Source organism: Sinohyriopsis cumingii, chromosome 7 (assembly GCF_028554795.1).
Source record: "Sinohyriopsis cumingii isolate HCF-2022 chromosome 7, ASM2855479v2, whole genome shotgun sequence".
Classification (NCBI taxonomy): domain Eukaryota; kingdom Metazoa; phylum Mollusca; class Bivalvia; order Unionida; family Unionidae; genus Sinohyriopsis; species Sinohyriopsis cumingii.
This window is the reverse complement of record NC_142967.1, coordinates 76356644-76382517: the sequence shown is the minus strand read 5'-3', so window position 1 is coordinate 76382517 and position 25874 is coordinate 76356644. Positions and strand designations below refer to the sequence as shown.

General features: G+C 33.0%; 1 protein-coding gene across 1 annotated transcript in view; it reads right to left on the bottom strand.

Annotated features, from left to right (window-relative positions):
* Nucleotides 1-25874, bottom strand: part of LOC149795549 (prominin-1-like) — a 149683-nt gene that overhangs the window by 3920 nt on the left and 119889 nt on the right. The window contains exons 13-24 of the mRNA XM_089963819.1: nt 25378-25507; nt 24637-24701; nt 20618-20729; nt 13396-13539; nt 11611-11640; nt 11231-11245; nt 10764-10817; nt 10177-10248; nt 9518-9586; nt 5121-5213; nt 4562-4686; nt 499-529 (exon numbers count right to left, since the gene is read on the bottom strand). Of these exons, the coding sequence (XP_089819945.1) occupies nt 499-529; nt 4562-4686; nt 5121-5213; nt 9518-9586; nt 10177-10248; nt 10764-10817; nt 11231-11245; nt 11611-11640; nt 13396-13539; nt 20618-20729; nt 24637-24701; nt 25378-25507 (940 nt within the window). The remainder of the gene's footprint in view (nt 1-498; nt 530-4561; nt 4687-5120; nt 5214-9517; nt 9587-10176; nt 10249-10763; nt 10818-11230; nt 11246-11610; nt 11641-13395; nt 13540-20617; nt 20730-24636; nt 24702-25377; nt 25508-25874) is intronic.

Genomic DNA, 25874 nt, shown 5'->3' with positions numbered 1-25874 from the left:
ATACATTTCAAATCTCTATGTAATCTGATGAAAAAGTTAAAAGCAACGGACCTAATGGAAATGCAGTTCACTCAACAGGAACAGGATAATATGGTTATTAAAAAAATTCTTTCAATTAGTCTTCATTTTGCCTCTTCTAGCAAGAATGGCAGGATGTGACAACAAAACACTGATCTAACATATCTTTGAAGAATGTGATGATCTAGTGGTGAACAGGGATTGCATTGTTTTGATCTAACACACAATTCTCTCTTAATTCGGAAACTGGCATATATACAATTTCTTGATCAAAATCGTCGCAATGTTTGCTTGTCGATATAAACTGGACAACATATGATGCAATTGTTAAGTAGTATATATGTCTAGTAAATAATCCAATTTATCAATTGCTGTATATCAGATATCATATCCATCCACGCCTCTATGACATAATTGTTTGTGTCTTGATAATTAGCACAGCTGTCCTGATTTGTACGACTTAAGACAGTAGTAACTTACGTTATGTTTCATTTCCATGACTGAATCTGACCTGAAAAAGATAAGGGACGGGAATTATACTCGAAACATAGCTTTATCAGTTTCAATTTAGTTAATATATATTCATTTTCTTTTTAACAGAAGATCCTTTCCAGTTGAATGGAAATTATAGGGCCAAATTAGACAATGCCTATACAAAAGAGCAAATGATTCACATATATATGCATAATATTATTATAGCCCGTATCTATGTGAACATTGTCGTCATTTAATCCAGTGTGTGCGAAGTCAATTCTGTTGATTTAGTCTTCTACTTTTATTTGTACAAATAAATGTATAATATTTATCAGTGAATATTGTTGATTTAATAACGACCAGAAATTACACAGTAACGCTTAGAAATAAACTGACTCGGCTTATTCCACATAATGGTAAGAACGTAATTTGCAACATCATCCAAACCGTCCCAATAGGAAAAGAATACACAATCTTACCTCAGATTAAATCCTCCACATAAATTAATAAACGTAAAATTGTATACATGGCAGAATTGGTTGTTCACACTTTCTACAGTAGTCAAATCAGTTTGTAAACAATATAAAATATATTTATATGATAACAAGCACTGACAACCGATAATCTTAATCTTCTTGAAATAAGAGATGAATAACTCAAAGTTTGGAAATCCTAAAGTTTGCCTGAAATATAAAACATGCCTTTCTGGTAGATTTTAGGATCGTGTTACTGAGTTTTAATCTCTGATGTCTGTGAATATTATCATGAATATGATATTCTTGTAAACCAATCTGAGTTTAAGAAAAACGCGAAAATGATTAGTGAACCGTATTTAAGACATAAAAAGTGTGATAAGTACAAACTTTGACTATTAAACTATTTAATGAATAAATACCTCCAGATTAGATCAGATCAGATTTTATTTGCATTTCTAAAACATTTACACGTGTTTATGCTTCAAGACACTTCTAAATATTCTTGAACTGGCGAAATAAGTGGACATCTTACCTTGACAGAGAGAATTGTAGTATGGACATTTTCTTTCCATGATTTTTCTTACATTAGTACAAACTGATTTACATTTTCGTACTCAGATTTCCATGATATTTGAAGGAGGCACAGTTGTGTTTTGTTGGTTTTGTTTTTTGTGTTTGTGGGGAGTTTTTCTTGTTGGGGTGGGTGTTGCTCGTTCGCTTGATTGCTTTGCGTTGGTTGGCACTTTTGAGTCGAACCATAACAGTTAAAGTATTCATTACTTTCGATGCACCTTATATGGATATGCCTCTGATAAGGCGTATTTAATTTAGTCCAACACATTATACTTTCTCGGGTTCCGATAGGCAAACTACGGATACGTTTTTAAGAGACCGAGTATTTCCACTTGACGCTAGAGTACCATATCTAACAACAGAATTGCACCAGCTCTGACTGGCGCGATTGCCACGAGATAACGTCATATGAACCAAACATCGTTCGGCCTTCCCTCGAGGGTACTGTTCTCCTAGTGTTTTGTCTAGTGTGATATAGAGCACGAGAAGAGGGTCTATACCACCACATCATACTACAGGCGAACAGCTCCTTACATGATACCATGCAGTATGTTATATAGCACTTCCACATCATAGGGGCTTACATGATACCATGCAATATGTCGAATCTCACTTCCACACAATAATGGCTTACATTATGCCATGCAATATCTTACATTACAATTCGCAAACGAAGTATTATTATATATTCATTTAATTTTTTTCCGTTATCTTTACATGTCCCAACCATGGGGAAATTTTCCATACTGCATGACACGTAAGTCTAAATTCGCATCATGTGTTACGAACTACTTTTGATTGTAAACCAACAAGGTATAATCTTCTAGCATACGCCGGAGCTTGATTAATTAGATTTGTCAGTGGATGACTAGCTGTTCGGTCCATTTGCAAGTAGAAATCATAAAGGTGACGATGTGGACAAGTTCCCGCTTTGTCCACAACAGACCTGAGACATGCAATGCATTAGTGAAAATACCATTGTACTAATTTACAGTTATTTAGAAATGTTCCTTACTATTCGGAAATCGAATGGTTCAGACTATGACCCGTGGTATCAAGGTTCGCTACAAATGTCACATAAAGATATATTAAGGGCAGGGGCTATCCCGCCACCCTCATATACATCCTTTTTTACAAGTCAGTCAAAACACTAAATTCGTGAGAAAAAATGCAACAGATAAAGACGGGTTTTGGAAGAAAACTAATAGCTTCACAGCCAAAAAAGCCAAGTCGATGAAAAAGTCTTATTTCCGCTAGCGAAATGAGTTGTCACACCGCTTTAGCAATTTTTGTATTTATAGAAACGATAAAAGTCATAACGTCATGTAAATAGTTGGGGTCCTCCCAACAAGGACCATGTTTAACAGAAATCATATTTTCTTTCCGCTCTTAAAACGAAATGAAGATGATATTCGTCAGTAAACAATGTCTAATTCTGCGTTTTTTTAAAGAATTTAAATTAAATTAATTCATATATTACCCTACATTTTGATTCCAAACAATCAATTAAAAGACAGACATACAAGTTCAGCTGTATCAAGGCCATTCCATTTACATGGTACGACATTGTCACGTCTAATAAGTCTAGTTCATCATACCAAGGAAAACAGAGTTTAGTTGGATCGAAAGAAAAACGCAATCCCAGTATTCCTGATCAACTGCAAAGGTTGTTCCCATGTGCATTTATTCACAATATGACTCTAAATTTGAATTCTAAGTAGACAAAAACGTGATTTAGTTATGACACGAATGCCTGTAGCGCGCAACCAAGTTCAAAGTTTGCTGGGAGGTGCTACTTACGTATTAATACGGTTTCGATTGATAGTTGAAACTATAGTTGTGTATTTACTTTTATATCCAGCATAAATTAAATTTCTTTGTTTCGTTTAGTGTGCTTTCTTTATTATTAGTCCTTAGGAAGAAAAGCAGAATGAGTTTATAATGACAAGGTTACTAAATATGTGTGGGAAAATACGAACTCGTTTTTCTGAGTAATACTGTACTCCTAACGTAGAACATTCGTTCTTAGGAAAACGCGTTTATATTTTCTCATAATAATGCAGTACCTAGAACGTTTAGGATATAAAAGACGTAATAGCAGATTGGCCATGATACGAAATGAGATTTGCAACAGTGGGATCGTGCTGGATAAGATAAAATGTTAAAGGCAAATAGAATCTTAAAATGAAATATGATTCTCTATAATAATAAACAAAGAATAAATCTGAGCGCAGGTTTTAAGTAAAAGGCAATATTAAATATACTATCTATTGAGATTAGAATTGGGTGTAATCATGCATACTTGGCAATCAGGGTAAAGCGAGAAATTGAAGGAGGTAAGAAAGGAAACATTATATTCCTTATTGATATACATTGAATTAGATCATTCATGATATATTGTTAAATAGCAGTGCGTTACACCCCCATATATATATATATATATATATATATATATATATATATATATATATATATATATATATATATATATATATATATATATATATAGTCCACATTACCATAATATTGTTTCCATCGTCCCAAATATAAATCTAAAGGTACACACAAAAATAAGGTGCATAACGTTATAGACTGACATTATGAATAATAAAGAGAACTTGTAAGTGCTATGCCACGTGTTTTCCTCAAAGTGGTTCATTGGTTTAGCATATTTTGCTATAGTTGTTGATGATGGTTTACACAGTACTGATATTGTATTTAAAGGATTGATAAGTGTAAACATATCGGCACAGAAATAAATCGGTACACGATGTTAGATTTATGTTGTATATAACATACAAACTCATTTTTACGACGTCAGTTACACCTACCGTCCACATGCCGCCAGCAGGGCTTCCAAGAATGAAGCGTAACACTAAATTACGTAATACAGATTTAAATAGTAAGTTCGTTTTTAAATTTGTTTAGCATTCACACATTTAAGAGCATCAATCAATATCTTCATAAACTACGCATTAATAGATTGTACACCCTCATCCCCCGCAGTTATCCATACTTACGAGTGTGAGTCATCATGTGGCCCGACAGAGTTCATTCTGCGAAAGTGCTTCTCAAGTTTAACAGCCAATATAATTCCAGGCATGAAGAAAAATAGGCACCACCCAATGGAAAACCAGAAACCATTCTGGAAAAGCATATCTTGAGTTTTATGAAATAATTACCATATCCTAAATTGTATCAATATGTTGAGGAAGATTTATTTAAAGACAACTCTTCTTGACATTTGGGAGTTTACATTTGTACAGCATTCAAACTTATGTTTTGGACATTGAACAGAATGAAATCGAACATTTAGTCGTGGAGAAACTATCAACATACCTTTTGAATTGTCGAAGACCAAAATTTGCTGTTTATATATGTTTATGATTTTAACGAAGATGTTTTTTTTCTTCTTATTTTTAGTGTAAAATTTGTAAAATCATCAAAGTGATGTCAAGCCTTACAACGAGTAGGTTAATAATGAGTATAAATCCAGTGAACACATTATTTTGAGTGTAAACTTAAACGTTGTGAAATATAACTACAACAACACTACTACCACATTTTCATCTTACTTACGAAAGCATCAATGGTGTACTTGCAGAAGGATACTATAAGTATAGAGTTATACATATTCCAGAGAGGAGTGCATTTGCCCAGCTTGTTTTCTAACTGCAAACAAGAAAGTGAAATTTAATCATGTAGTTTCCATAATTTAAATATCATATTTGGTGGCATGCATTTTGAGTGTAAGCATCATAATTAATGTTAAGGGCCCCGAGTGGCCTTGTGATCAAAAGCGTGCTCCGTTACTAATCACTGCCATCTCACCTCTGCCTGCGTGGGTTCGAGTCTCAGATTCGGCCAATGTGGTTATGTGAGAAAGCTTGCCTATAGCTTCTCGTGGGTCGTTGGTTCTTTCAGGGGGGTTTTCCCGGGTTCTTCCTCCACCATTAATACTGGCCGCCATGTATAGCCAGCCTATCGTGTGCTGAAAAATGGTGTTCAACCCTACAACAACATCAATAACAGCAACATGATTAACGGTGATAAATTGTACACTTCTTTGTGAATTAAATAATTCTGTTACACGCGTCATTACTAACCACTTACTCCGGAAACATCACTCCAGCCAATTTCTCCAAAGCAAATGAATAACAGAATTATTATTTTCAGATAAATGAGAAATCGTTGAGTAATAATTCAGAAGTAAGACATATACATGAGAAGCTTAGAATGAGAAGCAAGTTTGCTGTAACATTAATGGGCAAACAAATTTTCCTACATTTTTAGGGATGTGTTGCGTCACATTATTTGATTATGTGGAAAAGCCCACAAGTTAAAATGTCATTTTTTGTAACATAAGAGGAAATACATTATTTAATTAAAGTATACCAAACATGCTTCTGAATCAATGCGTTGAATTGACTCTTCTCTTCATCGTACCACCCCTTACATATATTCATTCAATTCGTCCAATTTACAATCGCATTAAGTCGCTGACTATTACCAATATGCTGCTCAGCTTAACTCTTCCGTCAGTGCATCTCCTCAAAGTTCTCCACGTGTACTTCTACACTTTTTCTCAGTCTGATTCTCTGATTATTAAATTTCATTTTGTACTCACTTTGGTGATGTTGTTCAACAAAATACATTGGAAGCTGCAGTTCCATCCACATAGCGGATTTCAAACCCTCTTCTCCTCAGAAAATATATATTCAGTCAATACTTCATTGACGTTAACTCAGGGGTGTTTGGAGGATGTTACAAAGATTGTATGCTGTGTTACATTGAGTAGTTGGTCACAATGTTGGATTTATATGCACGTGCATTGCGACATAATAGACGGAAGGGTAGTGCTGTGGTATTCCAAAAATTTTTGCAACACGTTTGAGACATATAAGAGTCTAGTCACACTAGCCGAGTCAGGCACAAGTACCTGGACGAAGCGGAATTTTGCATTAAACAATAATTCGTATAAAACTTAAACAATCCGACTTTGTCGAGAGTTTTGTGACATCTGCTCGTTTTTTTTCCAAGATTCAAACATTAATATATTTTCCAGAATCGGGTTCTAAGAAGTAAATCTATGCTTCAGGTCCCGTGGCAGTCTTATTCCAACGTCTCAACCCTAGTCTGAGGTTGATTATCCCTCAACAAATGCGGGATACATTTCAAGTGATTTTTCAATACATTAAAACAGATGATTTATCGAGCATTGTTCATCAATTGCTATCTTCACAGCAGCCACTGCCCGGTTGCCAATCGCAGACAACTGTCATACAGATCGTAAATTGTCTTCCATGGATTGGCAAACTTGTCTAAAACAAAGAAAAGACATGAGCGTGGTAGGATATACAAGTTAATTATATCCGTAAACTTTATTCAAGTCGACCTTGAAATCATGCGAGAGTACCCGAAGAGCTCGGGATTTTTTCAATGTGCACTTTGCTCAAAAGCAGTATTGTTTTCCTTCCCTGACATTTTTGGTCTGTGTCATTTACCTATGTTACATCACACATGGATCTACAGACGTATTGCACGTGCAGTTGTAGATTATTATAAAGAAAGTAACATTATCTATCAATTGGTGTTTAATTTATTCACATGTTCAATGAAAAAACAGGTTATAACAAAATATTTTGAACTTTTAATTATAAAGCCGAGCCACAAACTTTACAAAACAGAGACAAATAAAAATCCATAAACACTAAGAAAAGCTTTAAATTTACAAAACGATACTAGACTTAATTGTTCTGAACGTCTAAAGGTTATAAACAATAGTTCCTTGAGACATGCTTTCCGATAATGTTTTAGTTTTACTTTAACACTTTCCTTGTGGGTCTTATGCCTTGTGTCTTTGTTTTATGATTGCTTCGACAAGCACTTAGTAATAAACTAGTTTTGGAGTGTTTATTGTCAGTTTTCTTTCATCAGTCTTAATCCCTGATAAACGCAATTTTTTTTCTCTATCGGGTGCACTTGAAAGGAGTGAATAATGGATATACACCATCCAGTGATGAAAATACACCCAAGATAATATATATATATATAAAACATACTGAAGTAGCAGATTTCTTACGGTATATCGCATGATAATTTCAGCGATAATTGTGCTATATTTTATGTGTATTCGCACAGAAAATATCAGTGGTAACATAATTAATTCTCTTTCTTGATTCGAGGTAAGATAGGACATAAAAAGAAGACAAAAAGCTTATATGCAATGTAGGATTAAACATGGTTCATCTACATGTAAGGCGGCCCTGCTTATCAAGCGACAGTATAAAATTAGCTCAAATTTGTATTGGTCATTTTTTTTCCCTACTAAAGGGAGAGAGATATGAATTTCTGGTATTCCATTCCAATAAAATATCAACATTATTGCTCTATGGAAATCCAATAGCTCACTTCCTATCGTAAAATAAACATATACAGTCATAAATTGCGTAGTAAATCTACTTAAAGGTTGAGATCACATATATACCCATTTCACAGTAATTGTATGGGAAACAGGTCACGACGAAATTATGCTGAATTGCAAAAAATACTGAAATGGATTATGTTATGTATATCTATATAGTGTACTTGATTTATTTTTGTCCATGATTGAGGGTTGTGGAAGTTTAACTTTCCGGATCTTAGTCGTGAATGTAAGTGGCGAACAATATATTTACTAAACGTTGATTTAAAGGTCTTAAATCGTCAACAATTTGATGGAATTTTGTATTAGGAATGACTAGTTTTCCAGAACATTATACTGTTTTACAGGTCAATTTAAATTTGCGTAAATAGGAAAATTTCCCAAGCATTCATCGTTGTTTTAAGTTGTTCTGTTCGAATCCTGTTTTATCAGAATTAAGTCCAGAAGAATTGCTTATTCCAATCATTTATTGACCAGATTAAAAATTATTTTCGGATTTTATTAATTCATTCTAAGACATTCTGGATTGCATCAAATATATAGCAGGACATTCAAAACCACTAGTATATCAGGACAGTCAAGGATATGGGTACAGTATAACATTTAAGACTAATGAAATTCATTCGGATCATTATATACTTTTGGACATGTAATAGAACGTTAGGTTTATTTGGGATCTTATTTGAATTACTGTTTCTTTTGAATTTTCACTTATATTATACGGAATAAATTGTTTGTTGAATTTTACTTAAATTGATGGTTTAATTTCCTTCATGTTAAATATTATAAGGCCTATATTCGCAACAGCTAGACGACGAAACTATTCCTCACAGACTTTAGACCAAACTAATTTTAGTCTAAATTCAGCAGTTGCTGTTGACGATCATTATGTACCGTTGCCCACAAATCATTGACCAGTATATGCCCTCAACAGTATATCATGACGAGAAAGTTTTGTTCATTACCTACAGGACAATGCAAAACGCTGGAGATGTTACGCGGAACAGAGGCATTTGACTAGGATATCTTCCAACTTTAAAAAAGAAGATTAAAAGTTTACTTTATTGGCAGGAGTGTTCCTAAGAGATTATACTTTAAGATGTTTTGGAATGAAGCATATATGTATACGAATAATAACTCAGTAGAATGAAGACAAAATGTAAGCAAATTAAAGATTTTTTTTCTCAATGCAACCGTGATGATCTACTGAAGTTTAGACTTATATGACACTAAACAGTCATTTTAACAGCATGATCCTCATGAAGAACGAAGGAGACAGCAACAACATTAAAAAAGAGACAAGAGCTTCTCAGAGGGGTAATGTTTTGCGACAACTGTTTAAACGGGACGTACAACCTTCCATTTTGCAATTACCGTGTTAGTGATTTCTAAAGCATTTTTTTGCTCGTGATCCGTGTGCATGTGATGCATAACTGGCTGCATAATGTTGAACAAAGCCCTACCATGGAACTACTTCAATTTATGTTTCATTTATTTATTCATAACTGTTCTGTACAGAATACAGGGTTTGACAACAAATTGATATACTTACTACATCGGATGCAAAGCTAATATATTGGTCAACAATGCCGAAGACATCCTGGGTGAAATTGGTAACTATCTGTTCAATGAAAAATTGTATTTTGTAAATGTTTGTTACATTATTAAATGTGATTTATTACGATCGTATATTCAAATGAAGCGAAGAGAGAAAAGTCAAAAGATGAAAGAAAAATTTTTAAGATTTATTTTTACCCATCGGCATTATTAAATTGTGCCTGGATACATGAACCGTCTGTCATAATGCATACATATGTATTTGTGCCGACATCAAATATATACAAAGAACAATATTTACAACATTCTCATTAATATACCATAACTGTTGATATTCAAATATGTTTTCTTTACATCAGTTTCAGAAAGACGTATTTCAAGATGGTAAAGGAGAAAAGATAGGAAGCTATTCGGACACCCTCCATTATATTGTCAGAATGCTTGTTGAAAACTATTATCTAGGCATACATCATTTCTTACTTTCATCCACAATACAAGTTTCGATTTTAGAAAAATGTTATATTTATTCTGCTCCTACTCCAAACTTTATATCTAACCTTACCTTTCGTAACACATCAGTTTAAGGGCGTACTGAAAAAAGTTAACTACTACAATTTGAAGCAGTGTTTCAATTAAGTTCACAGAAGACAAAACCTTTTTCATCGTTATCGGTGACAGCTGTTGTTGAGCGGATTGGATACTGGAAAATAAACTACTCTTCCAATTCTGTAAATAAATAAATAATTAATTTAATAAATAAACAAAGTGCAAAGATTTCAATTGTCATGTTTTGTATATATTATGAACTACCACGCACCTATGAGATGTTCAAGACATATTTATACTGTAAAATTGTTTACTAATAGACGTTATAGAACTGAAGGTGTGTAATGAATACTTAATGTAGGTTGAGATCATTAACCTAAATATGCAATTCTTTCGATTCGATTTTGTACGCTGTGAATGTTTCCATAAACAACATGGATCACGAGCGCAAAGATATAGTACATAGAGGTTATGTTACTGCAGTGTCAAGTGGGGGTATTGTGCACCAGGGAGCATGCAAATTTTTAACCGTCGCAGTACACTGTGTTCTTTCATAATATATCGGCTATGTAACTAAAGTAATATAACTTGACAGAACATATATAAATGGCAAGACTTTCTCAACAAATAAATTGGTTACAATTATTTGCTATCTGAATAATACTATGTATTTAGGGAACCAATGTGCTTCTTACCGGAATATCATTTTTAAGACCGTCCATGTGATTGAGAGCCATGGTCAGTTGATTCTTTGGTAATGAATCAGAAAGAAAATTTAAGTTAAGACAAATTTTTAACAAAGAGTCATATTTGTATGCTGATAAATATTTCCTGTTCTATTACACTCACGCTTGCTTAATAACTAAACAAAGTATTCCTTTTTTGTAAATGACCTATTAACAAAGGGCAAATATAACGATACGATGTAGAAAATATTCACTTGTTTCTGAGCGTAATCTTGACATAACGTAATGAAAGTATTTCACCTGTGTCCTTTCCACTTCCAAATAATTATAGAAAAATTAACATGACGGAAAAGGTTCCTCCTACATCAATAAAATCTGTTCCAATAACTCCTACCTTAAATAAAAGTTTAGATAATAAGCATACAAGACAGATATTGAGAGACATAGGTGGATAATACAGGGTGATAGATACATACGATTGTTGCTTGAGGCTGGAAAATAATTGATTACTGATGAGAATAAAAAGATATTTTATGATTTATAAACAAACTTTATGTTTTCTAATAATACATGATGATCGTTAGTAATACGGATACAATTGTAAGGTTTCCTTAATGTTTTAATCTGACGTATTTTGTACAGACATACATATGCCTTTTGTAATTTAATCATATTTTCTGGGAGCTAAACTAAACGGGGAAAGTTTAATTCGTTGAAGATAACTTCGGACAAAACACATATTGTACGCACTGAGGCATCATATTTGCTAATTTAGGAACAAAGACACAATACCATTAAAAACGAAAGATCATGCTGTAAACAATTTCAAGCTGGAAGAATTAAAATATGAACTTACTAATCCCGGAGAAGACATCATTAGATTTAGCTGCAAAAGCGTAAAAAGAAGACTATCACATCATGTCATTAATATTTCATCTTATACGTTCTGACGTTTTTAAGAATTTATTTATTTCTGAAGCCACCAGAATACTTTGCTGATATAAAATATAAAAGCCGATAAGAGGCAAAAGACCGAGCATTCTGTCTTCCGTAACAATGGGCTCTCTGTTTGAAAATGTATGTATGTTTACATCCTCTACATCGACACTTAAATAACTAATGATTAGTTTGTGTTTTTACAGCCTATCTACTAATAGACAAGTTCATATTTTTCCTAATTATTTCTATTGGTTAGAGAAAGTATTTATGACTTCTAGATGACGAAGCAAAATAGTCCAAACGTTAATTATAGTCTTTAGAAAATACTGAAACGTGTCATGAAAATGTACTAAAAAGTTGGTAGCATCACTGAAGTTAAAAGCCGAAGACTGATAACATGACTTCATTTCGGGCACAGTTCATATGCTGAATCATGTCGGAAAAGATAACCCATCCATGTTAGAAGCAATAATCCTTGAAGCATATTTGGAATGATTCCTGAGTCATACTGGAAATGAAACGTTGTATCGGAATTAATATCTGAGCCATGGTCATTGCGCCATGTTAAAAATATATTAGAAATGATTCTGAATAATATTGAAAATTATCCGTGAACCATTTGAAAACTATTCTATTGCAGAATCACCTAGAAGATTTTTTAACAAATATTCAAAGCGCATGGACGATACAATACCATTGTCAACATGAGATTCTTAAGCAGATTTGACAATGTATTTAATAGGATTAAGTGTTGAATTTTGGAAATGACCCCTTAGTCCTTTTCCGAAAAGATTTTGAATGTTATTTGCAAAGAAACCATAAACACTACTGGAAATGACATCAGAGTCATTTTGGAAACGATCCTGACATGTTGGACATGATCACTGAGTCACATTATAAATGATCTCTGAGAAATATTGGAAATTTTAATTTAGTCATATTAGAAATGACCTTGAATCATATTGAAAATGATCCTCACTCATACTTGAAATGTTTCCTGAGCAACATTGGAAATGATCTCTAAGCCATAAAGAAATGATCATGAATCATATTGGAAATGATTTCTGAGTCTTAGTGGAAATGATCCGTGAACCATTTTAAAAATGATCCTATTGCTGGGTGCCCTGGAAGATTTTTAAAAAAACTAAGACCATACAATACAATTTTCACGATAAGATTTTTAAGCAGACTTCACAATGTATAGCTCAGAACTAATTGGTCAGTTTCAGAAATGAACCCGTGAGGCTTATGTCGGATAAAGATTCTGAACGATACTGGAAATAATCCATGAGTCATACCATAAATGATCCGTGAGACAAATATAAAATGATATTTGGGCCCTAATAGAATTAATCTTGAATATTATTGGTAATGATAACTAAATTATATAGGAACTTATTTTGAATTAAATTGAAAACAATCCCCGAAATAATTTGCAAAGGATCCTATTACTCGGTTGTCAAAGGATTTGAAATGCATATATAAAACTCAAGGTCTGCAAAAAAAAAAAAATTACCAACATATGACTGTTTAGTAAATTTGATAATGTATAGCTCAGTATTAACTGATCAACTTTTTGCTTGATGAATGTGGGATAGGAAAAGATTATTCCTTTCATGTTTTTTGTAATATAAATTTAAATTCTGTCTTAGAATTTACTGACACATAATTTGAATAAACATATTAACTATCCTGTACTTACGCTTGTTAACATGGTACCGACATCAACATTTGTTATAGAATTCTTCAAATTATCTAAGGCGTTAAGTTGACTCGTAGGAGCCATACGACTGGTATCCATCGTAGATATAACATTTAGAGTATCCTTTAAGTTTCCATTTATCTCCTGAAAATGTAGGGATATTAGAATGCAATTAAAATTTAATCTTTTCTGCTTCGGATACATTTTAGATATGTAATAACAACAGTATAATCTTACATAAAGATAAGGTAGGTTTAATTGTAATTAGTGCTGTTACGACGCTAGGTCTGTCACAGAAGAAATTGAAATAAACTATTTAAATACAATTATCCGGTCGTTTATTTCTCTGCATCACAAGAAGAAAATTCGAGAGACACAATATTGTGAATTAAATCTTGAATAATTGTAGCTGTCCTATCTCAGGTCTAAAATTCAATAATTTCGTATGTCCTGATGTACTACAATGATTCACTCCAAAATGCCGTTAAAAGAGTTTCAATAATTACAAAACAATGTGTTAATTAAAGATCAATGGTCTCTTACTAATTCCAATAAATAATTTAGATAAATAAGTCATCTCGAACGGTATATAAACTCAACTGTTAACTCTGATAATAAATGGAATCCACAGACTGATCTAAACAAAGCTAGAATGAATTAGCTGTCTACTGAGTCCCTATTAATACACATTTTCACACGACCCAGATGTGTCATTATAATGGGAAATTCCAATTAAATTGCAAACAAGTCTGTTTCAACAATGTTCGGAACTCAAAAGCAATGCCAGCATATTATTTGCAACTTACGATCATGGGCAAAAGTTAGCTACGTTAACTTGTTGTTTGCAAATAACCATTATCTTAAAATACAATCTATAACCATAGACAAATGTTAAGCATACAGTATAGGTATACATAACATGTCTGATATCACTGAATGAATATTCAGATGACTATGTAAATGGATAGGTCATTAGAGGTACTGACTGATGTGGGAAGTCGGATGGATGTATGAGACCATGATAAAGTTTATTGATATTTCCTGCAAAAATCAAGTAGACTGTCAAGCCTATTTAGAGTGTGTTTTTCGGTTATACGTCATATAGTACATTTTAGCAAAACTATGCTTTTGCAGGATTTATGGTCATGAAATGGTTTTAGCCCTATAAGTGGACTAATAAAAACATTTTTAAGTCGTTGATTTTCTATAACATCCTCAGATCAAAGTCTGATTCACAAATATATCAGCATTTCATCACTAAAATGTATTCTACATACATTATTAAATTTAATGATACCTTGAAACTCTGAATGCAATGTTTGATTTATGTTTATTTAACTTATAATTCATATCTCTTTTCCGGGGTGTTTACACACAGTGACGTGACTATGAATCGTACGCATATAACTGGAGAGAACTATTTTCACTTAAATGTTGCATGAATTAACGGGATGAGAGAACGTGTCTTTACGTTCTCTGCAATTCCGGTCATATACAGGTTGACTTATGAGCCTGATTATGAATAACCTAGTACAGTAGCCCCGATAAATTTTTTTTTATAAAATCAACTCCATTTCCATCACATAGGTCATTATATGTTATACATGACCATGTGACAGATAATATACGGACTTAGAAGTTGCAATTTAAGTTGTGAAAAGGGGTGAAAGGCGTAAAGGAGTAGCAGAGTGATGGAGCGATGCTGTATCTTCGTGTTTGCACCATTCTTTCGGTGTCGTATTAGTCGTGGTGCTAATTTGGGTTGGAATATACCCAGCGTGATGCTGCCAGTGGTGACATTGAAGAAGATAACGGTTATCTCGTGGTGAGGGACCAAGGCTTTGTGACTAAAGGGTATGCAGAGAACAAGAGGTTATAAGGATTCTTAAGCAGACCGGGAGGGACGGACCATTCGTGATGGCTCCTTGGCCATGCGTCAGAGCAGTGGGGCTGAATACCATGTGGTGATAAATTGGACGTCGTAAGATACACGTCCCGATTTTTACTATCATTTATCACAGTTTGAGTGAAAACTTGTCATTTATCACTGTTTGAGTTAAAACTTGTTACAGATGTACAAATCATTTATCATTATTTGCGTGAAACTTATGTTATCGTTTCGTCATCGTTTATGTTAATCATTTCGTCCTTATTTGAGTCAAAATTTCGTCGTTTATTGGAACCATTGTATCTTTATTTGTGGTAAATCACTTTGTTCATACAGTCATTAATTTGTTTGATTTTTTAGTTCAAAGTTTGTTTAATATCAGTTAATTTTGTTTAAATTGCAATTCGTTCCAGTGAAGAACTGTATTTTTATATCAGTTATTTAATTCGGTGCGCATGATTGTGTTTAATATCCAATATTTGGGTTTGTTGCGCACGGGTGTGGTCTTATTAAATTTATATTGTGTGCTGAACCTTTGTCCACGAGTGTAAGTTTTAAAAATCATATATACGTTGAAAGGATTCAGGTCAGTCTTATGTATTTTTCGATCCACTGAAATGTGTATAAAAATGTATTTTGATAAACAAAAAGTTAATTCTCGTTCTATGTCAGTTTGTGGTAATCCATGATCATAATTTGCAGTTGTGAGAAATTATTTATTTAAAATATTCATTGGAATCACCAAAGTGCTCATTCACTGACTTTGTGACCAACACACGACTTTGGAATTATTGTGAATTCATTCAGAACATTGTATATCTATAGACATGTGATATTATATTTAGTTTTACATGGAATTTAATTCACAATATTCTAAGTATTTCTTGAATTGTCATTGTCTATATTATGGAAATAAATTACTTCTTTCTGTTGCATATTTTAAGACGTAAAGTTGTAACAATATTCTGAAGCAAAACATGAATTCTACTAAGAAAATTATGGGTAAGTTCCAAAAAATCATAATGGTATAGTGCAGTGTGTGCCTGAAGGACACAGAAGTAGTGCACTAAAAGCAGAGAACAATAACGGCTTCATCTATGGTATGCTATTCATTGAAAGAGTAACAATTTTTGATACTACTACATTAGTTATTTCACATCATGACAGAAGTATGAACTAAGGCATTCTTTGCTTTTCAATACAATTGTTAACATATTGTTTTAAGGTGAAGTATATGTGATTAAATTGTAATGTGTAAGCAACAAGCGTTTATGACTATTGAATCTTAGCAATTCTGAATTGCAGTTTCTAATGTATAATGTGTAAGTAATACTCAAAGTGAAAAGAGCTTTAGAGTTGTGTTTGTTTTTTGACATTGCCTCTTTGATATTTGATATTTGGCACTTACATTTCGAAGTTGTAGAAATGAAAAAGAATTAAAATAGTCTTTTGTACATCATGTTCATTTATATAGTGGAATTGAGTGTTTATCTCGCTTATCTATAAACTTATTCTTTGCAACGAAGTGGATAATTTTCAAAGATTTTATCAATTGGATGAGGAAATATATGTTTATCAGGAAGACAATTATAATATATAAAATCATTTTTTATTTGATGTGCTAGAAATGTTATAATAGAGTGGTGGCTTTTTTTAAAAAGTCTACGCGTACTATTTGGATTGAGAAACTTCAACGAGTTAGACTTTATTCATAACTGGAGCTAAAATGTTCTCTTGCTCGTTGTTATCATTTTGTACTATTCAATTTATTACTGTTCACCAGCAGTGCAATCTTTGTAGTTGACGTTTCAAAATATCATTCTTTTCCAATTTATTCCCTTCATTAATAGTATATTTTAAAAATGCTTGAAGGCCAGTTAATAACTTACAGTATACTTTGGTACTATCATATAGTAATATCTATTTTAGAAAATACTTTCTTTAGAGTGTTGGCTTGATGGTAGAACTTATTTAAAGTTTGCAAGGGTCTTAATATTTTTTTGAAATTGTATTCTTGTAAATATTATTTTTTAAATATTGGAATTTAGTAACTACTTGTAGAAAAAAAAACAGTTTGGGGATATTTTATTAACAATCTGAACACTCGCGGATATTTTATTAACAATCTGGACAACATAAAGATGCGGAATTTGCCAAACCACTTCAGTTATCTACTTCTACCATGACATATTTTTTCTCAGTTTAGATTAAATAACACTAGGGATCTCCAAACTTTTAATACATTAGCAGATGTACTAAACAACGGCTCATCTACTCTAAATCTTGAACTGCCACCATTATAATTATTCCGCTTCTACATTAGTGTATCACATCTTTATTTAACTATGGAACACATTTATGTATTAAATGCAGTAATGAAATTCCGCATTCAGCTGCTGCAAGCACACGTGCATGCCAATGTTTCTGCCCTTTCTATGGGTCCACCATAAATAGTGTTTACATCTGGAGTTAATATCGACTGTTTACGTTGCATAGTTATAATGTAAATTTGCTTTTTCACTTACATGCGTTCTATTTACTGTCTATAATATCCATACACAGTTATTTGTTTTTCTTTCTTTCTATTTGGAAATTCCTCCACTGTAAGATCAATTCAATCTCTTTGAGTGTGCACACTCTTGACGACACTTGACTCTTCCATTTCAGGTTTCTTTTTTCCATCAGTTTCTGTTTGTTTCATCTGAACATTTTATAGATCATTGTAAGCAAGTCAGTTTAGTAAGATTGGTTTCTCTGCATACTTTTATTGTTCTTACTAGTTTTCTTCAAAATCTTCACATATTGCGTCTTGCTATAGTCCTTGCCAAATTACCACATTGGATCAGAATGTTAAAGACAAATTATTGTTTTTCCAGAAAAAAATGGATATATGATACTGCATCCGTCACGATTGTTATATATTCTTTTGTGTAAATTTCACGATATTGTTTTAAAATAAAACCATGATTACGTCAAAATATATATTTTCATTATTTTCTATATCGTCCTAACTCTGATAGCGAAGCTTTGTGCCTTAAGCATTTTATTTTTGTTTCATGTCGGATTTTTAAAAAATATATAATAATATCCAATTTTTGTTTGATTATGGTTTGTTATTACTTACAAGCAAATTCACTACTATATATCGACCCTGTATTGCTTGAGATATATACAGTTTTGTTATTTGCAAGTGATGTTGTGGGATGTATACATTTCCCACTGGTTTTGTTACCTACACAAATGAGAATGGCGGGTATGTTTGGACCCCTGCATGCTCTAATGTGCTGCTTTATTGACCACATCTGTCACATTCAAGAATTTCGTTATTCTTCCAAGTGTCCATACTGTTTAATAGTGCTTTGTATGTTGTCTTCTTTAGACGTCTTCGACGCCTGTATAATATTCTTAACGACGCCATGCGGTCAACAGGTTCTCAACTGTTGAATGAATCATAACAATCCCTTATTACACAAGTGTGTTTCACCGTTAATTCTATTGATCTATTGTTCCCCTTAATTTACCTAACTTTGTACATATCATTTTCTTTGTCGTTTAGGGACAACTTTTGTTCACGGAACATACTTTCTATAATCTCTCTGTAAAATACTCTATCTTGTAAATAACTGCGTCACCTAAATTTACTTGACTGATAGAAATATTTCTCACATACAATTAGCTCTATAGTCCTTTCAAAAGTTTATTTGTACTTTGAAATTATAAAGTTTAACTGACTTTTGTCTTTGAGAGTTCCAAATAAATGCATTGCTAAATAGATTGGACAATACTTTTGAACTGCTTTCATTCGTGCTTGATTCAGTTGGAGTCACATGAACTGATTTATGACTTTTCTTTGCTAAAATACATTCTGTGTACATTTTTCCAAGCTCTAGTCTCAAGGCATCTTTTCCACTTGCCACCATGGATGTTTGTTTTTCTTCCTTCAGAAAATCATTAACCTTCATGTTGTAAATATTGTTAAAAATTGCTCTCAAAGTACATGTTATCACACATGTCTGTTTTCGTTTTCTCTGCGCAAATGAGTTTTCCCCCAAAACATCACCAGCTGTCAAAAATTGAATTGTATCCCGTGTTATCTTTTTAATATCGTTTCATGTAACAATGAGAGAAACCTAAAGGTGAGGAGGATTACTTTTCTGGTCATTTATGTGATTAACACTTTGGTATTGAACATGTTTTCCTTCTTGATTATAAATGTGTAGGTAGGCTTTCAATGAAAAGTAATTTCTTTTCTTCTTTTTTAACTTTTTGAGCAATTGATTATTTTAGTGTAAGCAACTGAACTTGAATTATCTAAGTACAAATGTTAACGATGTTAATTGTCCACTATTTAATACAAAGGAAAATAATTCTTAGAATACATATGCTTGATATGTTGTCATTAGTTATTATAAAAAAGTTAACCGGCGGTCCATCAATAAACTGAACAATTATTTTCAACAGTTTGCAGTCTGCTTTAAATTTTTCAAATATTTTGAATTGTTTGATTTGTTAAATTATACTACCAGTTTTTTTACTTTTCTACAGTTAACTCATATACCGAATTGCTATGCGTGGTATTAAATTGAACTATGTCTTCCATAATTTCTATAATTGTTCTGATCACTGTATCTTGACCCTGTAGAGAGCACGAGTTCTTTAAAATGTATTGAAAATTTCGCTGAATACAAATAGGCAATGTCTTTCTTCCATATTACTAACCCTCTTGCTATCATGCCTAATGCAACTTCCATAGCAAGATCGGTTTAATGTAATCTTCAAGCTGATTTTTTTTTCTTAAACGCTGAAGTGTATCTGTATGCTTGAGATTAATAATTAACATTATAATTTTATTAAAATACTGGGGCTTTTTAACAACGGGTTTTGAGTGCACTTGAATAGCATCAAACTAGTAAACAAGTAAGCATTACCTGTAGAGACCTATATTGTTACTTTTATTTTCAACACTTGAAATATTTTAAAACCTTACTGAAGACATATACAATTCATTAGAGTCTGGATATGTGTTATTGTTCTAAGATTGTAAGATATGGAGAAAATAAATCAGACAAAATTTTGATTTAACCTTGCCTTGCTAATGCTTAGCTGCGGTTTTAGTATGATGGTAATTGTACCGAAGGTACTACTGATCTGTATGATTGTTCACTTTAAACAGATTTCCTGATTTCAGCGTCTCCATTTAGTTCAGTCAGATTTTCAAACAGTGTGGTATATTAGACCAAAGGTTGTATTATTATAATACTGAAAACTAGAGTACTAGAAAATGAAAATGTGCCATGATGTTTGCCTTAATTAAAAGCAAGTACAAATACATACCAGTTTCTTTGATTCTAACTTATCCTTTATTTCCATCATGTTAAATCCCGGTGTTAAGGTACTGTTTTCCAACTGAAAGGCAACATATGCCGTTTTACCTTCCTTACAACTCCTAAAAATAAAGGAAACATTAGATAATACTACAGACATCTGTTTTCACTTAGTGTACTTCAATTCGTCTTGTCGGGCATATATATATATATATATATATATATATATATATATATATATATATATATATATATATATATATATATATATACTACATACATACATACACGGACTCAGGACTAATTCATTCAGAAAAAGTCTCCTGGATAATAATCGTAGCAGTTGTTTCAGTTTAGCATTTGTTTCGGTGTGTCAGCAAGTACAGCAGTTATCCAGCAGATAATATCATCAATGGACACCTATCCATAACAGGACCTTATCATGACCATATACTGCACTTTTCTGGTAGACTAACATGCCCATATGTGGTTAGACTTCCGTTGCAAGGATACCTATCCGCATAGAGCAGCATGATCATGTTCTTCGACTGCACTTAACTGAGTTCATTGCGTATTGCAAGTCTCGGGCATGGCATGGACATCCAACATGCCAAAACCATTTAAAAGCTCATCAACTGCACACTACAGACACAGTTCACTCCCTTCGTGTGGATTCTGGTATTGTAAGGACCATACCATACGCTGGTATAGTAATAATATCTTTACCGAACAGTTAGCGACAGCTGTCCAGCGTGAGCTTGAAGACCCTAGTTACTAAGGCAAAACAGGAAGATAATAGGATATAAATAAAGCTTAGCACGTGTTTAATGACGAACTCCAGAACAGTGTTAAGTATAATCAATGAATATGATCTGGCTGAAACAATTTTCGCATATGATACGTGAGATAAAGAGGAGCAGTTAAATGAAGTTCTGCATCTGAAATATTTCAGAAAACAATCAAGTGAACAGAGCAATGTAGCAATTTGATCAAATTTGTGCATGATTTTGATATTTTTGCACTGTCGAGACTTAGGCTTACCATGAAATTGATGTAAATGGGTATCAAAGGTATATATCTCCACACAACTTGACTTTATTATATATAATAGTAATATTGTCTTTCGCGTGGCTATAGCTTACTTTGATTATGATTGTTCAGGGGAAAGGCTAGCTTTAACAGAATATAATGAAATACTTAGGTGAGAAGGTGTCGAAAATTTGGCGACTGTCTGTTTTGAGGATGTGCAAATGGTAGATGTTGAGACGTTAAAGGATTACAACCTGTATATTTATAGACGACAAATCAGCTGCAACCAAATATTTTCAGATAAATCATTATTTGCATTTAGGTTCATCTTCAGGATTGAATCGGTTCATTTATCAACCAATAATACACTGTTTGGTTAGCTGATTTCGTGTCCCTCACAGCTGAAACTATGAAAGTATTTCTGAGAGAGAGAGAGGGAGAGAGAGACAGAGAGAGACAGAGAGAGAGAGAGAAAGAGAATGAAACACTAAGAAATATATTTATCCTAATAGTCAACTTTCCACTATCAGAAAACTCTCAAACTGTACTCACAGTTATAGAGCATAATCAACACACTAATGTATTGAATTATTTTATGGAGAGTACATATTAATGATATAAATAAAAGAAGAAATCTGGTTACGGTCAACAAAAGACCTGTATTATGCAGACGTATCAAGCAGATCATCACGTAGTAACTTCAGAAATAATGACGTATGAATTGCTTTTATATAACTTGCCACCACAGAATATATGTGGGCATTAATATTGTTTTTATGCATTGATTGATCTACCGTTGTGTAATTACTTTGGAATGCCGCATAAATTCAATTACTTTGTTTCTTGTAGCGTTTTTTATTATAATTAAGCCTATGTTAGACAAACAAAGTGAGTATATAATACAAAAGTTACTGGATTTGAATGGGAAAATATGAGTTCTCATCCTCGGATTAAAACTGCATTCCAAAAGTCGTGGAATATTAGTCCGAAACATTCGTTCATATTTTCCAATACAAATGCAAGATCCTTTACAAGCGTTGGAATTTTTTTTATAACACTCATGTAGTAGACGCTTTAGGTTATAGTTTATTAGATTTATTTGTATACCACCTAAAGAAGCTCTTTCGTCTATTTGTGAGTAGAGATGAAAAAGTGAACACTGTGGACGAGTTTACAGAGTTACAAGTGACACTTACATAGAAGCCAACGAATGAATGTGAGCATTCAATGTCTACAACGATCTTCAGAGAGACGCCGTATTGAAAATACCATTCTGATCATTGAAATTGTTTGTTTTGAGAAATGTTCGTAACGTTTCGTAAAAGGATTGTTCAGATTATGACCAGTGCTCACTGGGGGTATAAAACATGAGCATTGAACAGCATACTGAGGCAAAGGGCTATCACAGATCTATCCGAGATGTACAATTGTATAAATTTGAAAAGGGGTTATTTGAGAAGATATGAAAGTATGTATTTTTCTGATTGCATGATAGAGACGGTATCTTATCATAAATATCTTGGTTGTGTATTCTTTTCGAGAAACTTCTGTCATACATGTTATGAAAATGTAAGCGGCAAAAGCACTTTATAGTCTGAAGTCTAGATTAAATCGTTTTGACAGACTGACCTCAAAAGCTTGATTCCAAATATTTGATAATAGAATAGTACCAATTTTGAATTATGGGTAAAACATTTGGGATTTTTTTAGGCGAACGGCACTGAAACTAAATACTAATTTTGTAAATATATTTTTGGTATTACAAATCACACTCTTAATGCTTTGATCTAAAATGAGTAAGGTAGAATGCCAGTGTATATAATAAAATTAGTAGAATTTTTAAGTACTGGTATAAATTGCAAAACGATGACTGATGATACATTACTAAAGCAAAGCTATTATCTACAATTTACATGGTACAAACAGTGTGAATATAGGGTACATAAAGCTAAGAATCCACTGTTCTCATACCGAACGGGATAACTTTGCAATAATCAAAGGGTGAGTGATGCAAAACATTTTTTTTTAACATTATATTTAAACAATGATGTATATATATTTTTCTGCAGGAACGAAGAGTAAAATGCAATGGATAGATTACGATAATATAATAAGATTAAAAAATATCTGAGTTGTCAATATAATATTGATTTGTTATGCTCTTGATACAGTGTTAATCCTTGACTAGTATTTTATAATTGTTCCATATGTTTCATGCACGTATTTAATCTGGGTTTGAGGACAATGTATTACGAAGAATAAAGACTACCGTGATGATGATGATGGTTATTATTATTATTATTATTATTGCCACTGTTGGTTGACCATCGAGGCTTTATACAGTCATTCCTGCACTGCTCTTCACTGATGGGTCATCGTGTGGTTGATGAGTTCGATGCGAGATGTGCATGTCCTGGAACAGTGTGTGCATTAGAGGCATGGGTTGGTTCTTGACGTTGATGCCTTCCTGTGTTAAATGGCGTCGGCGACTTTCGTTCTGTTGGCATACTCCTAGGTATTGCACCCATTACGTACAGCTGCACGCCAGTCAGATCTACCATTGGCGCAGGACTCGAGGTCAGTCACAGATATCGAGCAGCATCTCAGGCTGTCCTTGATGGTGTATTTTAATCTTTTCTTCAGACGACCAATGTTTCCGTATACACCAGATGGAGCTCCATACAAAATCTGATTTGGCATTCCTGACTCCTCCATATTGCCACTACTACACCTATTATTATACTTTTATCTGGTTCATGTTTCAAAGATTGTAAATAATATCCCAAAAAGACTAACATGTAACGTACCATGTCGCTGTTGCAGAAATCATATCTTTATATCAAGAAACAATTTAAACTCTCTTGAAGACTTACAAACTTCCAGCATGGAGACTTTCAGGAAAATGATAATAAGGTCACATTCTCAGTTGTATTTATATATGACGCAAACTTTTTAAAATAAAAATGTAAAAAAGACAAAAAAGTTTCTCTTTTAATTTACCTCACAATATCCAATAGCTTGGCTTTGGTACCAATACCATTTAGAAAAGACATGTCGTCCACTACCTGTTGCAAAGATTATTAGATTGTTGGATATTAATGCAAGAGTCAACGTGGCTATAACATGATCATTATTCATATTTACTAAATGGCACTATAAATCATCAGAGTACCTTCAACAATGTATAAAGAGAACAAAACTTAATAAATCCGACTTAGAGAGAGAGATCCTGGTGTTATTGTGACCGACATCGAGCTTCTTATCATAAAAAAAATTACTGATCGTCGAAATCATCCTTTTCATTACCAGACTAACAATGGTGATTTGTGATGATGTGTTGAACACATTGTTGTAGATTAACAACCAAAAGAAGAAGCCCATAATTACTGCATGCTACGTATATAACATATATCAAATTTATTTAATAATCAACATATTAACATTTTGTAACATAAGCCATGTTGAAACATTGCTATGTTAGGCTTTAAAATTCATGTGGGTTTTAATTTTGCTTTTTTGGTAACGCGACGGCTTGACCGACAGATGGGTATGCTATATACAATCTATATATTCTGACTTCCACATATTCCTTAACACGTCTTATAATCTTTGCAGGCTACTCAAATGGGGTAACTTGTCTCTAAGAATTTATTTACACAAAGCGAGTAGATCACGGGCACATAGTAAGTTAACTCTACAAACATGTGTTTATAATATGTGGCATCGAAAGAGAATAACAACCTTCAATACGTCATAGTTGGGTCCATCCAAACCCTGACATAAATATCTCTCTAGAAGGGCTCCTCCTGCAAATGACACTGTCGTCAGCAGCATCAGGAAGGGTAAAAATATGAATATAAAGCAAACAGATCTGAAAAAGACAAACAGTGACAGTTACTATAAACAGTCACTAACCCTATTTATCCTTGAAGAGTCAAATTCAATATACTGATTGCGTTTATTCTTTCGCAGAAAATGTTGATTATCTGTATTATTAAGTAAGATATTTACTGCAAGAGGAACAACGTTGCTATAAAATAGGTATCAAGGAGGATGGATCCTTATTTAAGCCAAACTGTGATAAGAAGATGCCGATTTACAAATTACTAATTGGTCCTCTTGGGTGACGACGTGCTATCAAATGACGGATATTTGTCCAATATAAAATTGTATAATTTAATCATCCATGAAAATAAAATAGTACATGTATGATGCATATACTATACTTAAAGATCTTA